Source organism: Macaca fascicularis, chromosome 13, assembly GCF_037993035.2.
Source record: "Macaca fascicularis isolate 582-1 chromosome 13, T2T-MFA8v1.1".
In the NCBI taxonomy this organism is placed as follows: domain Eukaryota; kingdom Metazoa; phylum Chordata; class Mammalia; order Primates; family Cercopithecidae; genus Macaca; species Macaca fascicularis.
The window spans coordinates 88,809,458-88,828,135 of record NC_088387.1 but is presented as its reverse complement, the minus strand read 5'-3'; the positions used below and the strand labels follow the sequence as shown (position 1 = coordinate 88,828,135).

At 42.5% G+C, this 18,678-nt stretch overlaps 1 protein-coding gene across 30 annotated transcripts in view; it reads left to right on the top strand.

Moving 5' to 3' along the window:
- The window catches only part of LTBP1 (latent transforming growth factor beta binding protein 1), a 445,837-nt gene extending 434,719 nt beyond the window's left edge, over positions 1-11,118 (top strand). For all 30 annotated transcript variants that reach the window (XM_074011979.1, XM_015433801.4, XM_065527196.2 and 27 more), the window contains 3 exons: positions 254-376; positions 8,180-8,329; positions 10,113-11,118. In XM_074011979.1, coding sequence (XP_073868080.1) covers positions 254-376; positions 8,180-8,329; positions 10,113-10,294 — 455 coding nt within the window. In that variant the 3' untranslated portion in view covers positions 10,295-11,118. The remainder of the gene's footprint in view (positions 1-253; positions 377-8,179; positions 8,330-10,112) is intronic.
- The last annotated feature ends 7,560 nt before the right edge of the window (positions 11,119-18,678 follow it).

The following is an 18,678-nucleotide window of genomic DNA, read 5'->3' as shown; positions in this document are numbered from 1 at the left end:
TACCCACTGTTGAGCTAATATTTTTGATCTTCAATTTGGAACCCGAATTATGCTCTACAGCAGTCACTGTAGGTGGATGTATAAAATTCCCATCAAAAGGTATTCAGACACTTTCCAGGCTCCGTGGTATGCAGGAGATGGAGGCACATGTGGAAGGGTGCACCTGCAGATTCCCGTCGCTCTGAGCTGTGAGGGGGTGGGGCAGGTGCGAGCCAACAGTGATGGGGCCTCACGCTGCTTGTCCACTCCTTAGATGACTATGCTCAGCTGTGTAACATCCCCGTGACGGGACGCCGGCAGCCATATGGACGGGACGCCTTGGTTGACTTCAGTGAACAGTATGCTCCAGAAGCCGATCCCTACTTCATCCAAGACCGTAAGCAAAATAACCTTGTTCCTTTGATGCTAAGTTGTGGTTGAAGATTAATCAGTGGTCCTCAAAATGTAATGGCAACTTATTAGCAATGCAGCATTTCTGTTCCCACCTCAGACCCGCTGTTCAGAAAGTCTAGGGTGGGACCCAGCCATCTTTGTTTCACAAGGGCAGTCCTTCTGCACGGGTGAGTGCAGAACCACTGCATCATTCATGAGCTGAGATCACACCACTGCACTCCAGCCTGGGCAACAGAGCGAGACCCTATCTCAAAACAAACAAAAAGAACCATTGCATCTGATGAATAGTCTTGCTGGTGGAGGTACTTTTATATTTATTTTTCTTAAGGTTTTGAGACACAGTCTCACTCTGTCACCCAGGCTGGAGTGCAGTGGCACGATCTCAGCTCACTGCAACTTCCACCTCCCGGGTTCAAGCGATTCTCCTGCCTCAGCCTCCCAAGTAGCTGGGATTACAGGTGTGCATCACCACGCCCAGCTCATTTTTGTATTGTGAGTAGAGACTGGGTTTCACCATGTTGGTCAGGCTGGTCTTGAACTCCTGACCTTGTGATCCACCCGTTTCGGCCTCCCAAAGTGCTGGGATTATAGGCATGAGTCACCGTGCCCAGACTATCATTATATTTTCTATGACAAAATCATTTCTTTGCTCTTTAAGTGGTGGACTAGTTTGAGGGCCAAGGTTTCCACAAGAGCCCAGTTATATTGCAGCCTTTTTTTCCTACAGGGAAATGGCAAATGTTAACTGTACAAGTTGATCATTATTATACATGTTTTAGAGTAGGAGGTAAGAAAAGAATTGCCCTTTTGGTCAGAAATGACTTTTTAAAATACATTGGTGAGGGGATTTATAGAGTAAGAAATAATGTGTGCCAACTTTTCCTGGATTAGTGAGCACAGCTTTCATGGGAGAGGTGGAAGTGTGTATCTGCAAATTGTGATCCCCTTTAGAACGTCAGTGCTGTGTGAGGAAGCCTACAAACACACAAGCTCAAATCGGACTTTTCAAATGCAGACAATTTGAAGTCTGAAACGGCAGGAGGTCCACAATGAAATATTAGTATATAGTAGATAGTCTCACTTCAAGAACAAGAACAGGGAAACGCCCATTTCAGGAGCCTCATCCACAGCTCACAGAGGGACCATCCTCACATGTGTAGCTTCACCACAATTTTTTTTTTTTTTTTGAGCTAGGGTCTCACTCTGTTGCCCAGGCTGGAGTACAGTGCCATGATCATAGCTCACTGCAGCTCTGCCTCCTGGGCTCAAGCGATCCTCCCACCTCCGTCTCCCGAGTAGCTGGGACTACAGGCATGTGCCACTGTGCATGGCTAATTTTTGTATTTTTTCCGTAGGGATGGGGTTTTCACCATGTTGTCCAGGCTGGTCTCGAACTCCTGGACTCAAGCGATTCACCCGCCTCAGCCTCCCAAAGTGCTTACAGGCGTGAGCCACCATGCCTGGCCTGCACCACGTTTTAAAGATAGGTAATTGCTGCCGACCAAAGAGTTTGACTTAGGACTTTAGAGAAAAGTGCAATGGAGCTTTTCTCTGTCCTGGGCCCTGTCACCTGTGCATGAAGCATCCCAGCCAGGACCCAGTTCTGGGGCAGCAGCGTGAGATTTCTAGTTGAATTTAAGAGCTATTTCAGTTCTGCATCAAGAGCTTTTATTTTTTTTCCTTCCCTTCTCTTTCTCTTTTTCCTTTCTCTCCCTTCTTCATTCCCTGCTTGTCCTCCCTTCCCTTTTTTTTTTTTATTTTTTTTTTGAAGGATGTAGTGTATTGATCATCTAGTAGAATTAAGAATGTTTTAAAATGTCCATGATAAGAACATTCTGTTAATCCAGCTAGGCTGATTAACACACACCTGTGTAGCTGCCACCCAGGTCAGGAGCAGTGCCAGCCTCCAGAAGGCCCCTGGCGCCCTTTTCCACCCCCCTCCCTAGGGTAACCACTGTCCTGACTCCTAACACCATAGACGAACAACACTCTTTCTTTTCATCCACAACACATAACCACGCAGCACTTTATGAAATGGACCAGAATGCACTCACAGCTACAAGGCTGTGCACTTAGGGTTTGATGCTTCTCTGTATATGTTATGGGTCGGTAAACGTTTACTTAAGGAAAAAGGAAGGGAGAATTACTAAGGTTGAAAGAAAGCCCAGCTTGCCCCATAAATCAGGAATACCAGGTTAAGTCTATATGCAACTCTGACAAATCTGTGGCTTACAGCTTTCCTCCCTAGACCTCCTCAATAACTCTGTTCTTAAATGTAAGCAAGAGCCTGGGATCATGGAAAGCATTGAAACCTCAGTAAGCTCAGGACAAATGGAGAACCAAAATCCCATGCACTGATGGGTCCTGGGGGGAGGACTCAGTCTATAAGTCAGAAGCCGCTATGGCATTATAGTTTGGATTCCAGGAATTTTCATGTTGAAATGTCTGGCTTATGTACCTTCTTTCTAATGCTGGCACTGCTTTAAAGCTCTTTTTTTAATTTACTACAAATGTTAAGAAATAAACATGTTGATGTCACATCAATTTCCTATTTAGCAACATAGGAAATTGAGATGCAGTTCCAAGACCTCCAGCTTGGACGATGTAATGGCCTTTACATTTCTTACAAGTTGCAGAGAAATATTTCCCCTTTCCCAGCCAGTTTTCTGACCTCCAGCAAGGGCTTTTGGGCACTGCTGCAAAAATGATCGTGTTGGGTAGATGGTAACATAGATGGAGGCTGAGTGAGGTTTCTCATCACCTTTATGGTTCACCGTCTCTGTTACCTTTCGGGAGAGCAGTACTTCTAAAACTGGAATTTACTAGAGCAGAGAATAGGCAAACATTTTTTCTATAAAGGGCCAGGCAGTAATTTTTTTTTCTTTTTTGAGACCAAGTCTTCCTCTGTTGCATAGGCTGGAGAGCAATGGCACAATCTTGGCTCACTGCAACTTCCACCTCCTGGGTTCAACTGATTGTCCTACCTCAGCCTCCTGAGTAACCCTGGGATTTTAGGCATGCACCACCACGCCCGACTAATTTTTGTATTTTCAGTAGAGATGGAGTTTCACCATGTTGGCCAGGGTGGTCTTGAACTCCTAACCTTGTGATCCACCTGCCTCAGCCTCCCAAAGTGCTGAGATTACAGGTGTGAGCCACCACACCCGGCCCAGATGGTAAAATTTGTAGGCTTTGCAGGCCATGTGGGTTCTGCTGTAGGTATTCAACTCTGCTGTCGTTTCACAAAAGCAGCCCTTAGATAGCACAGCAGCAAATGGGCGTGACTATGTTTATTTACAAAAATAGGTAGCAGGTCAGATTTGGACCAGAGACTGTAGTGTCCTGACCTGTTTTAGAGTCCTGAAGAAGTATTTTGGGGAGCCTGCCTGATGTGTGGGAAGTTTCAAGTTTTACTTTTTATAATTTCTGTAATAATAAAAAATGTATTAGCTGTGAAGTAAAAATGATTTTGCTGTGATACATGGGATCTGAAGACATTGTCATAGATTAAATCTTTATTTTTTGTCAGTGTTTCTTAACTGGCTTTGAGTATGTGGTGTCACTTTTTTTTTTTTTTTTTTTGAGAATAGGAGTCTCACTATATTGCCCAGGCTGGTCTTCACTTCATGGGCTCAGGAGATTCTCCTGCCTCAGCCACCTGAGTAGCTGGGACTCTTTTTCTCCTTTAAAGTTTTAAAATGGGCCTGCCATGGATATATTACTTGATTTTTTTAATGGTACAAATTTTTTTAACTTTTAGGTTCAGGGGTACATGTAAAGGTTTGTTACATAGGTAACATGTCATGGGGGTTTGTTGTACAGATTATTACATCACCCAGGTATGAAGCCCAGTACCCAATAGTTACCTTTTCTGCTCCTCTCCCTCCTCCAACCCTCCACTAGTATCTATTGTTTCCTTCTTTTTTTTTTTTTTTCTTTTTTTTTTTTTGTGGTATTTGGTTACATGAGTAAGTTCTTTTTTTATTATTATTATATTATACTTTAAGTTTTAGGGTACATGTGCACAACGTACAGGTTTGTTACATATGTATACCTGTGCCATGTTGGTGTGCTGTACCCATTAACTCATCATTTACATTAGGCATTTCTCCTAATGCTATCCCTCCCCACTCCCCACACCCCACGACAGGCCCCGGTGTGTGATGTTCTCTGCCACGTGTCCAAGTGTTCTCATTGTTCAATTCCCACCTATGAGTGAGAACATGCGGTGTTTGGTTTTCTGTCCTTGCAATAGTTTGCTCAGAATGATGGTTTCCAGCTTCATCCATGTCCCTACAAAGGACATGAACTCATCCTTTTTTATGGCTGCATAGTATTCCATGGTATATATGTGCCACATTTTCTTAATCCAGTCTATCATTGATGGATATTTAGGTTGGTTCCAAGTATTTGCTATTGTGACTAGTGCCGCAATAAACACATGTGTGCATGTGTCTTTATAGCAGCATGATTTGTACTTTGGGTACATACCCAGTACTAGGATGGCTGGGTCAAATGGTATTTCTAGTTCTAGATCCTTGAGGAATTGCCACACTGTGTTCCACAATGGTTGAACTAGTTTACAGTCCCACCAACAGTGTAAAATTGTTCCTATTTCTCCACATCCTCTCCAGCACCTGTTGTTTCCTGACTTTTTAATGATTGCCATTCAAACTGGTGTGAGATGGTATCTCATTGTGGTTTTGGTTTGCATTTCTCTGATGGCCAGTGATGATAGCATTTTTTCATGTGTCTGTTGGCTGCATAAATGTCTTCTTTTGAGAAGTGTCTGCTCATATCCTTTGCCCACTTTTTGAGGGGGTTGTTTGATTTTTTCTTGTAAGTTTGTCTAAGTTATTTGTAGATTCTGGATATTAGCCCTTTTGTCAGATTGTAAAATTGTAAATTTGGTAGATTGTAAAAATGTTCTCCCATTCTGTAGGTTGCCTGTTCACTCTGATGGTAGTTTCTTTTGCTGTGCAGAAGCTTTTTAGTTTAATTTGATCCCGTTTGTCAATTTTGGCTTTTGTTGCCATTGCTTTTGGTGTTTTAGTCATGAGGTCCTTGCCCATGCCTGTGTCCTGAACGGTATTGCCTAGTTTTTCTTCTAGAGTTTTTATGGTTCTAGGTCTAACATTTAAGTCTTTAATCCATCTTGAATTAATTTTCATACAAGGTGTAAGGAAGGGATCCAGTTCCAGCTTTCTACATATGGCTAGCCAGTTTTCCCAGCATCATTTATTCAGCATCATTTATTAAAGAGGGAATCCTTTCCCAATTTCTTGTTTTTGTCAGATTTGTCAAAGATCAGATGGTTGTAGATGTGTGGCATTATTTCTGAGTTCTGTTCCATTAGTCTGTATCTCTGTTTTGGTACCAGTACCATGCTGTTTTGGTTACTGTAGCCTTGTAGTATAGTTTGAAGTCAGGTAGCATGATGCCTCCAGCTTTGTTCTTTTTGCTTAGGATTGTCTTGGCAATGGGGGCTCTTTTTTGGTTCCATATGAACTTTAAAGTAGTTTTTTCCAATTCTGTGAGGAAAGTCATTGTTGTTTCCCTCTTTGTATTTATAAGTTCTTATCATTTAGCTGCCACTTACAAGTGAGAGCATGTGGTATTTGATTTTCTGTTCCTGCTTTAATTTGCTAAGGATAATAACCTCCAACTCCATCCATGTTCCTGCAGAACACATTATCTCATTCTTTTTTATGGCTGCATAGTATTCCAGGGGTATATGTACCATATTTTCTTTTTTATCCCCCAAACTTACACCAAATCTCATTTAGTCTTTACAAGGTAGAAAAGTGTTCGTTCATTACAAAATACTTCCTACTGAGTGCAGGCATTGTGTTCAACATTGGGTCTGCCATTCTACATAGCATTGTTTCTCTATTTTTAAATGAGGAACCTGGTTTCAGCAAAATCAAGTGACTTGGCCAGGGTCACAGGCATGAGCAGAAGACCCAGTTCCTCTGATTCAAATCCCATGGTTCATTTCCACAAAATAAGCCTATAATTGAGTGGGGCTTTAGAGATCATAAAATTCAGTGCTTTTATTTCATAAGTGAGGAAAATAAGCTTTCTGCCCAAGTTTATAATGTACACATAGTGAAATGGGAATGGGAACTCACGTCCCCCAGTACCAGTGTATTGTTCTTACCCAAAGAGATAATTTAACATTCACTTATTGTATATTTTTAGATCATGTCTAAAACCCACTTTCTTCTCTGAAGGGCATGTTCTAAAGTTTCTTCTTCACCTCTCCCCTCTCAGGGCACCTAATCTTAGAATATAAGAGAAACTCTGACCAAATTTGTCTCCATGTTGACCCCAGGCACTTTAGTCATTGTTGAAACTTCTTTTTTGTTGTTGTTAAGAGAAGTAAGTCTTTATTTTCGTGTTTAGGAAAAAAAGAAAAAAAGAAAAAAAAAAAAACTGGCTAAGTTGATTGCTCTTTGGTGACCAATGAGACCAAACTCCCTATCCTTGTCCAGTTCCTCCGAGTTAGACCTTATTGCCCTCCATAAGCAATGATATTTTGCTGCCCCCTGCGGTTCCACTGGAGAATTACTTCAAAGGCCAGATAGAAATTTCTAGCCATATTTTATTTTTTTGAAGCTACTTCGTGGTACTATTGGGAAGAGAGAGGAGATGAGAGGCCACATGACAGTGTGTTGGGTCACTGTGGATTTATGTTTAGAACTTTCCTCTGCAAAATGAGAACTAAACACTCTTGATGCCTAGCTAAATTGTTTTTATATCACAAAAACTCTAAAATCTAGCTCTGACTTGGTTTCAAGAGATCTAAACTATAAAAAGAGCCAAACAAGAGTTTCTTTGTTTCCTTAAAAAAAGACTTTTTGTTTTTTGTTTTTGTTTTTGTTTGTTTTTTTGACAGAGTCTCGCTCTGTTGCTCAGGCTGGACAGTGGCTGTGATCTCAGCACACTGCAACCTCCACCTCTCAGGCTCAGGCGATTCTTCTGCCTCAGCCTCCCGAGTAGCTGGGATTACAGGCGTCCACCACCACGCCCAGCTAATTTTTTGTATTTTTAGTAGAGACAGGGTTTTACCATGTTGGCCACGCTGGTCTTGAACTCCTGGCCTCAGGTGATCCGTCCGCTTTAGCCTCCCAAAGGGCTGGGATTATAGGCACAAGCCCAGACTTTTGGTTTTCTAAACACAAGTATGATGTTCTTTCTCATTTATCAGGATGTTTTGAGGCCGTTTTACTGAGTTTGTCCTTTGATCCCCTGGGAGCCCTTTTGTAAGGCTCATTCCGTAGCCAGAGCAAACAAACACATGGCAAGGCCAGCCTGCTTCTCCCTGGTCTTACAAACTCCAGCTGAAAATGTATTGCCTCACACTCTTATGGACTTTCCTAGCAAATGCTTACTAGACTCCAATAGTGAATTCTGTCGGTTCTGTCCTGAGAATCTGACATTTGCCCTACTGGGAACTCAGGAAGTTTGGAACTTTGGATGAACACTTTTAATAACTAAGATCAAAAACAAAAACCGTACTTGCTTTCTCATTTTATGTGATTTTAACATAGAACATCAGAATTCAAAATATGAGGCTACTCTGCACAAAATATATAAATTCTTTTATTTTTATGCTATTTTACACAGCTACGTTCAGCATTTCTATTGCTAACTTTAAGATGTCTGAAATATATATGGACATATATATGTCTATTTAGGAAATGAACCATCATCTAAATATCGTTTAAAAAATGGTGTAGGACGTTGAAAAGGTCTAACTTAGCTTCTGCCCTTTCCTTTTCAGGTTTTCTAAATAGCTTTGAGGAGTTACAGGCTGAGGAATGCGGCATCCTCAATGGATGTGAAAATGGTCGCTGTGTGAGGGTCCAGGAAGGTTACACCTGTGATTGCTTTGATGGGTATCACTTGGATACAGCCAAGATGACCTGTGTCGGTAAGAATGACATGTGTTTTATGGGACATTAATTTTTTCCTGACACCCCCATGTCCATACCTCAGTCGGTAAAGAACATTTAAGATAGATTTGCTGAGTTTCAGTTTGGGAAGACGAGAAAAGTTCTGGGGATGTACATTAAGTACAGTATGAATATACTTAATGCCACTGTATACTTAAAAATGGTTAAAATGGTAAATATGCTCTGTATATTTTACCACAATTCTTTTTTTTTTTGAGATGGAGTTTTCAGGCTGGAGTGCAATGGGGTGATCTTGACTCACTGCAACTTCTACCTCCCAGGTTCAAGCAATTCTCCTGCCTCAGCATCCTGAGTAGCTGGATTACAGGCTTGCGCCACCACACGTGACTAATTTTGTATTTTTAGTAGAGACGGGGTTTCACCATGTTGGTCAGGATGGTCTTGAACTTCTGACATCAGGTGATCCGCCCACCTTGGCCTCCCAAAGTGCTGGGATCACAGGTGTGAGCCACCTTACCCAGCCTACCACAATTCTTTTTAAAAAGAAAGAGTTGGTGTTTCATTTAGGACAATGAGGATTGAAAAAAAAAAAAAAAGAATCCAAATAGTGGTAAATATTGGAGGAAAGGCCAGAATATCCCAGATAATCACTTTGACTCTTAAATTTAGCTTTTGATTTCAGCAAGTAATGATTTCCTTGAATACTTGACACTAGCATAAGGGAGTGTAGACATCTGCAAAAAGTACAACTTCCTAGTAACCATTTGAATGAAACTCCTCCCAAAGCTGTCATGTTGCCCCACCTCTTACATTGAAAAGAACAGGAAACATACGTTTAACCTTCTCTGTGTGACCTAGTGTTGTCTTTCAGAGCCTGTTTGCCACAAGTTTTTCTTTTATTTTTCTTCCCCCTCTTTTTTTTTTTTTTTTTTTTTCTTTGAGACCGAGTCTCTCTCTGTCACCCAAGCTTGACTGCATTGACTGCAGTGGCCGGATCTCAGCTCACTGCAAGCTCTGCCTCCCGGGTTTACGCCATTCTCCTGCCTCATCCTCCAGAGTAGCTGGGACTACAGGCGCCCGCCACCTCGCCCGGCTAGTTTTCTGCATTTTTTAGTAGAGACGGGGTTTCACCGTGTTAGCCAGGATGGTCTGGATCTCCTGACCTCGTGATCCGCCCACCTTGGCCTCCCAAAATGCTGGGATTACAGGCGTGAGCCACCGCGCCCGGCCTCATCTCCCTGTTGAAGCAGTCCTTTTGCCCCCTTTGCTTTTGTGAGTTTTAATCCACGGTGTGTCTTTAAAATAGGTAACCTACGTTCTTAACAGATGTTTCAAGTGAGTGAGAGCCTAAATGGATCTCATGTAGAAAGAGGTCTGCGAATGTTACGGAAGGCTTTAGAGGGGCTGTATGGAGAGGTCTCTGCTTAGGTATCGGGTTCCTCTTGACAAATCTAGCAGTTCCTCCACACCTGTAGGAAGGAATTTGGAAGGAATATAATTCCTCTAACTTTCTTGAGGTTCTACTAGAAAATGTCAAGCTCACAAAATGCTCATGCTGTGCTAGATAACAGGGAAAGAAGTTCTAGGACCTCCCTGATAATCTACCTCTTTAAGATCTAAAAAGTCCCCTTTATCTTGTCTGTGGTTGAAGCAAGGTGGAGATAGCTTGCTTACTTGGGGTGGTCGGGGGAAGGGCAGCGTTTAGGCTGCCTCGATGCCTCAGGTAAGCCTCAAGTAGGTTATGTGTCCTCACAGAGCAATATCAAAGATTGTTTACCTGCATCGTTTGACTTATTGCAGATGTAAATGAATGCGATGAGTTGAACAACCGGATGTCTCTCTGCAAGAATGCCAAGTGCATTAACACCGAAGGTTCCTACAAGTGTTTGTGTCTGCCAGGCTATGTACCTTCTGACAAGCCGAACTACTGCACTCCGTTGAATACCGCCTTGAATTTAGAGAAAGACAGTGACCTGGAGTGAAACGGAATCTACATAACCTAAGCCCATATACTCTGCACTGTGTAAAGGAAAAGGGAGAAATGTATTATACTTGAGACATTGCACCTAACCCGGAAGGCTGGAAATACAGAAACAGCATGGAGTTGCAAGTCCTCTGAAGACAATGAGAGGACTTAGGATGAGCCCAACAGGTGTGGCAGACCAAATGGACATTTCTCTGAAAAACCAGTATATATAGTCTGTTCATATGTAAAATTCAGTGGAAGAGAGGTGGAACAGTGCTGTTATTTTAAACAGAAGGTTGTATTATTATGTTGTTTTGTTTTTTTACTATTGCTTGATTAAATTTGGCATTTAAATAGTGGTGGAAATATTTTATATAATTTTCATTTTTTGGTTGTGCAGTTCCTTGGCTACTGTTTTTCTTTTCCTTCAGTTTTTTTAAACTCTCAAATGAAAAAGTCTTCGATAAAATATTGTTAAGCTCTATTATAAATATTGTTACACAGGGTTATGCAATTCCTGGCCTGGAGCATTTTTGAAATTCAAATTGTTTGTCCTGTGGAGCAGGCAGTGATTTTGTTTCAAAACTTTTATACACATTTGGAGAAAAGTACTTTATATTTTCAGTGTTTTGTTCGATGTTAATGTCCATTCTTAGCCAAGCTGCTAGCAGGTGTCAATTGGATCCCTTTCCTTCACTGAAATGGAAGAGTTTATAAGCTTACGTTAGTATTGTAATATGTAAAGTAAGCCCAACAAAAATTTTTTAAAATTTGATGATCCCCAATATATCTACCATTGTATGTTAAAGTGAAATAAATCACCGTTTTTGTAGAAAAAAATTCTACCTGAGAGTAATTGTCAATGAGTACACGTGTATAAGTTGTATCCCACTCTCCCCACTTTTATTTTTACCAGTGGTCTTCTGTTAACGTAAAGTCTTTTACAAGTTAAACATTAAATGTGTTAGATCTTGTTAGGGGCTAAGTAGTTTCCCCTAACATTCATATGTTGGAATTTTAACCTCTAATACTTCAGAAAGTGACTAGATTTGGAGATCGGATCTCTAATGAGGTAATTAAGGATAATGAGGTCATTGGTGTGGCCCTAATCCAATAGGACTGCTGTCCTTGTGTCACCCATAGAAGGGATCTGAGTTACCAGTGGCGAATCTGTACAGGTCTGCAGCAACCTCAATTCTTGCCTTCTCAGAAGAAAGAATTTGACTGAGGGGCATAAGGCAGAAAAAGAGATCAGGCAAGTTTCAGAGCAGAAATGGAAGTTTATTTAAAAAGGTTTTAGACCAGGAAAGAAAGGAAAGTTCACTTGGAAAAGTGGGCACCTGAAGGCCAAGTGCAGTGTTTAGCCTTGAACCTAGCTAGGATTTCACAGGCTGGCCCCTTTCCCATGATTCTTCCCTCAGGGTGGGCTGCCTGCGCACACACAGCGCCCTCCTTACACTTGGGAAGTGAGCACACACAGTGTTGAGGAAGCTACACACGCCCGTCTGGGGCTTTCTTCCCTTTTCTGGTGGTGTGCCCCTGGAAGGTCATACTCCGCCATCTTGTCCTTAATGTTCATACCCAGGAAGTTGCATCTCTTTGGCACCTGCATTCAATTAACACTTCAGTGCAGCAGGTGTGGGCCATCAGGAAGTGGCCCCTCCCTGGCCTCGGCTGCCAGTTGCTCACTTTTAGAGAGGCAGTGTGGTCACTGCCGAACCATCACCTGACGTTCCTAGTGGATGGGGGAAGAACCTCATGCCTGTCTGACTACCTGGAACACGTAGAAGAAGAGATTAGGACACAGATACACAGGAAAGACCCTGTGAAGCCACAGGGAGACAGTGACCATCTGCAAGCCAAGGAGACAGGCCTCAGAAGAAATCAACCCTGCCCAAACTCTGAACTCCAACCAACGGCTAGCCTCCAGATTTGAGAGAAAATAAATTTGTTGTTTAAGCCGCCCAGTTTTTGGTACTTTGTTACGGCAGCCCTAGCAAACTAAAATACATATCACAGGAAAAATGAATAATAGCTTTCCCAGTTCCAGTCCTGCTTACACAACCACGGTAATGCCATTGTTTCATAACTTTAGCTGAAATTCACTTTTCCTTGAAAAAGCATCTGAGTTTTTAAAAACAAACTATGGCTAGGCATATCCAGCAGAAATGTCTGCCCACGTAACTTTTTTTCTGAGAAGTTTTGCATTTTAATAACTACAGTAGGCCGGGCGCAGTGGCTCACGCCTGTAAATCTCAGCACTTTGGGAGGCCGAGGCAGGTGGATCACCTGAGGTCAGGAATTTGAGACCAGCCTGGCCAATGTGGTGAAACCCCATCTCTACTTAAAAAAAAAGAGAGAGAAAATTAATTAGCCGGGCATGGTGGCAGGAGCCTGTAATCCCAGCTACTCGGGAGACTGAGGCAGGAGAATCGCTTGAACCCGGGAGGCAGAGGTTGCAGTGAGCCAAGATCGTGCCACTGCACTCCAGCCTGGGCAACGAGAACAAAACTCTGTCTCAAAAATAACTAAATAACTACAGTGGGCAGAATAATGACACCCCAAAGATGTCCGTGTCCTAATCCTCAGAACCTGTGGGTATGTTACCTTCCATGGCAAAGGGGAAGTAAGGTTATAGATAAGCTGTTAATCACCTGGCCTTAATAGGAAGATTATCCCAGATTATGTGGGTGGGCCCAATGTAATCACAAGGGTGATTTCATTGTGATTATACTGGGCCTACCCAGATAATTTGGTGATTTCTTCCAAAAGGAAGGGGACCTTAAAAGTGGAAGGAGGCCAGTCATGGTGGCTCACACTTACAATCCCAGCAATTTGGAAGGCCAAGGCAGGTGGATCACTTGAGCCCAAGAGTTTGAGACCAGCCTGAGCAACATGGTGCAACCCCATCTCTACAAAAAATAAAATTAAAAAAAATTAGTTGGGGATGGTGGTGCACACCTGTAATCCAAGCTACTTGGGAAGCTGAGGTGGGAGGATTGCTTGAGCCCAGGATGTAGAGGCTGCAATAAGCAGAGATTGTACCACTGCACTCCAGCCTGGGTGACAGAGTAAGACTTTGTCTCGGGGGGAAAAAAAAAAAAAGTGAAAGAGGAAGGCAGAATTGGAGAATCAGAGGGAGATGTGAGAAAGACTCAACCTGCCACTGCTGGTTGGCCAAGCGATTCTTCCTGTAATTGAGGGAGCCAGGAGAGAGAATGAGTCCAGGAATGTGGGTGGCCTTCAGAAGCTGGAAAAGGTGAGAAACAGATTCTCCCCTAGAGCTTCCAGAAAGGAATGCAACCCTGCTGACCCCTTGACACCTTGATTTCAGTCCCATGACACTTGTGTTGTTACTGAAACACCAGAGGTCTGGTCTAGGTCCTGCAACTTGATGCACAGAAAGCCAATCACTGAGACAAGTGTTGTCAGGGAAGGATTTAATCGGGTGCTGCAGCCCAGGAGATGGGAGATCAGTCTCAAAAATGGGGGTTTATGGAATGGAAGAAATGTAACCATGTGTGGGAAGACAGGAATTAGGGAGGAGTAAGGCAGGAGTTGGTCGACAGGAAGCAGGTGATCAAACAGGCAGTAGTAGTAACAGGTGAGGGGTCCAGACTCCCATGGTCCAGATGCAGTGATCTGGTAAGTTTCAGCTCCTTAATACTATTTGGGAGAGCTTATGGTGGATTTTCCCATTAGCTTTTCCTCGGATAAGACAAATGAAGAAAGGACCTCGGATAAGACAAATGAACGTTCTCAAGTTTCAAGACCAGGAGGGTCAATTTCTATTTTTATTCAAAGGAATGATAAACATCAGTTCTATGGGCCAGTTGGGCCAGTTTCAGTGTCAACTTCCAACCTATAGAACCGAAGATAACAAATGTGTATTGTTCGAAGCCACTGAATTTGCAGTGATAGAAAGCTAATACAATCTCAAAGCTTCATATCTTACCTGTCTCTTGCAACATCTTGTAGCTGATGTTTGTATAGGGGAAATGTGTGACCAGTTTCCAGCTGTTTCCACTTTCCAGCATGTGCTCTTAATGCATTTTCATAGTGTCTTCCACGTCTAGACTTTGTTTTTACCTAGTGTTGTGCAAGTCCCAAAAAAGTACAGCAAGTGTCTAAAACTGTATAGAAGAAAGCCACGTGAGTATGTGAGAAAAACAAATATGGAAGAGAAGATATTACTGCACACAAAGCAACTTTGATTACCAAGAGATGTTTTAAGCATCTGACATTCTAGCATGATAGTTTTATTGCGTTTCCATTGTCTTTGTAGGAAATTAAGGGATTTGACTGAGGTGTATCATGAATTCTATTAGCATTTTCACACAGCACATTTTCATTTTTACAGGTTACTTATATTAAGCAGGAGATGCCTGTACATAATGAAAATACATAGCTTGCTTTATTTATTTTTATTTTTTATTTTTTTGAGATGGAGTCTTGCTCCGTTGCCCAAGCTGGAGTGCAGTGGCATGCTCTCAGCTCACTGCAACCTCTGCCTCGCAGGTTCAAGTAATTCTCCCACTTCAGCCTCTCGAGTAGCTGGAATTACAGGCGTGAGCCACCACGTCGAGCTGATTATTGCATTTTTAGTAGAGACAGTGTTTCACCATTTTGGCCAGGCTGGTCTCGAATTCCTGACCTCAGATGATGTGCCCCCCCTCACCCTCCCAAAGTGCTGGGATTACAGGTGTGAGCCACCACGAACAGTCAATAATACATAGCTTTAAATGTGACATTTTTAAGTAAGTTTTGTTGCATAACGTTTGTTTCACAGCCCTAGAAAAAGTTTGTGTGTGTGTGTGTGATATATAAGATTCTTTTAGCTCCTTTCAGAAGTTACTGCAATTTTAGGCTTAATGCCAGTTGCCCTCACACGAGGTCTGGGATTCTGTGGCAGTGGTCCTAATTCACTGGTTATGAAGAGACAGGCAGGTGGTAAGATGTAGTCGAGTCATTCATTTGACATGTATTTTCCAGCTGCACTTAAATGTCTTATACCCAAGTAAGAACCATTTCTCTTCTGCCCACCCATGGAACTGGTACCTTAAAATACTATCAGCAATATTTTATTCATTTGTCATAAAATCAAATGTCATTCCAAAAAAACTAAATCTGGCCATCTAATTTAAATCTATGTAGTTTAAAGTTATGTTCTTGAAATTTGCCATGTTAGTTGAAATGAGCAGCAAGTACTAATCTAGCAAACTAAATAAACCCTTAATTGTATCAAAGTTCTTTTGTACAACTTCATATTTCTATTTAAAAAGTTTACAGAGGCCGGATGTGGTGGCTCACAACTGTAATCCCAGCACTTTGGGAGGCCGAGGCGGGCGGATCACGAGATCGGGAGATCGAGATCATCCTGGCTAACATGATGAAACCCTGCTATTAAAAATACAAAAAAATTAGCCAGGCGTGGTGGCACATGCCTGTAGTCCCAGCTACTTGGGAGGCTGAGGCAGGAGAATCACTTGAACCCAGGAGGCAGAGGTTGCAGTGAGCTGAGATTGTGCCACTGCACTCCAGCCTGGGCAACAGAGCGAGTCTCAGTCTCAAAAAAAAAAAAAAAAGTTTATAGATACAAAAGCATATCATAATTTAGCTTTAGTGTTTTCACGCAGAGATTTTCTTACTCTAAAATTGTACTTTAATTCTGGTAAATCTTAATGACTCCATGTTGCCAGAAATAGGCATAAGAAATGAGGTTCATGAATATTTCATTTGCGTCAGCAGCCTTAGTTAACATACACGGCAGTGTTTCATGTACTACTTTGTGGAGGCAACCTGTAGCCGACCAGACTATGCTACTCTAAATATGCTTTTTTGGCACAATGATGATTTTTTTTTTTTTCTTTTTGAGACGGAGTCTTGCTCCATCAGCAGTCTGGAGCGCAGTGGCGTCATCTCGGCTCACTGCAACCTCCGCTTCCCAGGTTCAAGCAATTCTCCTGCCTCAGCTTCCCAAGTAGCTGGGACTACAGGTGTGCGCCACCACGCCCAGGTAATTTTCGTATTTTTAGTAGAGATGGAGTTTCACCATGTTGGCCAGGATGGTCTCAATCTCTTGACCTCGTGATCTGCCCGGCTCAGCCTCCCAAAGTGCTGGGATTACAGGCGTGAGCCACTGCGCTTGGCCAGCACAATGATTATTTTAATCTGATTATTTTCAGAAACAGTGGACAGTAGAGGCTCTGAAAACAGCATAGGATACTTTTTTTTTTTTAATAAGGGAAATTTATAAAGAAAATTTCCATTTGTGAGGGTATCTCTCTGTATCAGAAAGATGATGGCTCTGGGACTGAAACTTGCATAATAAGCCTCACGGTTGTTTACCATACTTTCCCTATTCACCTTCTCATAAATTGCCTCCTTCATAGCTTTCTTCCTTTATTTTAGCTGGAGATGATATTTAAGCCCAAATTGTAAGCCTTCCATGTATATGAGATACACATGTTAATACACTTCTATGTGTTTTTCACTTTTAAATCTGTCTTTTGTTACAAGGGCCCCAGTGGAGAATTTACATGGGCAGAGGAACAGGGATTTTTCCCCCTCATCTACAAGACCATAACCATAGATTTATGAATTGTTTTAATTAGTTGCAGCACTAAAATTCTATGATGCTAATACGCTCTCCAGCTTTCAAAGAAGAATGACTTAAATATGTCCTAGAGCACCTATTACTTGCTGCTCAAATCTTTGGCAAGAAGAAGAAGAAAATAGAGATGGTTGCCAAAGATCATTATCAAAGTGATGGGTAATTGCAACTTATGAGAAAAAGGGAATAGGGAAGGCATCATCTGCAAAGTGCAGCGATAAATCACGTTCTGATAAGACATTAGACATTTCTCAGGGAAAAAAGCTCCCCGAGTTAGGATAAAACATTTACAATCATCACAGGAATATGAGGGTCCTCGGGCCAGCTTTCACTGCCTTTAAGAGTATGGCTTTGCCATGGGCCGGGAATGGTGGCTCATGCCTGTAATCCCATCTCTTTGGGAGGCTGAGGCAGGTGGATCACCTGAGGTCAGGAGTTCAAGACCAGCCTGGCCAACTTGGTGAAGCCCCGTCTCTACTAAAAATACAAAAATTAGCCAGGCGTGGTGGCAGGGGCCTGTAATCCCAGCTACTCGGGAGCCTGAGGCAGGAGAATCGCTTGAACCCAGGAGGCAGAGGTTGCAGTGAGCTGAGATCGTGCCATCACATTCCAGCCTCGGGGACAAGAGCGAGACTTTGTCTGAAAAAAAAAAAAAAAAAGAGTTGGCCATTAGCAAAAGAAGAGGTGAGAATGTTTAGAGAACTTCAGGCCCAGTAAAATCAGTGTGGCTGGAGCAGAAAGAGAACCCAGGGGGAGTAATAGGTTACGCTCTCAAGGAAGCCTTATCATGTGATGTTTATGCGCCAGGTTAATGTTTTCCTTCCTACTAAGATGTCTTTAAAGTTCTCCCCCAACCTTTAGTCATCTCAACTTTTTCAGCCCATTCCCAGACATTTCTTTGAATGATGGATATTTTTTCTACTACCAGTAAGCAAACTTCTGTCTTCCTCTCCGTAGGAATTGTCCTCCCTGGTTCCTTCCCTTGTGACGTTAATAGTTCTCTGCAGGTTACCTTCAACTATAAAAAATCTCAGACCCTTCTAAGGCACATACAGAACAGGATGTCATGTTGCTCCTAAGCCCCACCTGGAATGTCCTGCTCTTGGAAGAGAAAACAGCCCTTTTTCCTCTCTGCATTTGCAGAGGCCTAAAGAGCAAAAGCAAAAAAGGATAATGAGATGCTCGTAAGGAAATGGCAAGGGGGTGGGCTTTGGGGAACATGCCCAGCTGGGTTCAATTTCAGCATCCTTCCTTTAAGACCAAGAAGTTCCTAGCAGGTGGGTTCCTGGGGGCGTTGCATACTCACCAAGGTGCGCAGCCTCTCAAGGATAGAGAGGGAACAGAGAAGAAAGCAGCTGACAAGGGGAAAATGGTTCATAAAGAACTTTCCCACGTAAGAGAACTGGGTAGGCACTAATTAGCCTCTGCTAAGATTTTAATAGTGAAAAGGAGTTGCTGTTATTTCATTTATTCTATAAGCAGTTGTTAAATGCTTATTTTGTACCAGGCGTTGTGCTAGCCCTGGGAATATGGAAATGAATAACAAGTCATCTTTGACCCCATAGCTAGCTCAGAAGACAGATGGGAGCCCAACTAACCATAAAGCAATGAGGTAAGTATAGTAATTAATAGAACCTAGAATTCAGTGTTATGGAAACAAAGCAGAACCAACTGATTCTACCCTGGAGGGCGTGGGGATGTCGAAGTCTTTTTTTTTTGAGAGTCTCACTCTGTCGCCCAGGCTGGAGTGCATTGGCACAATCTCGGCTCACTGCAAGCTCTGCCTC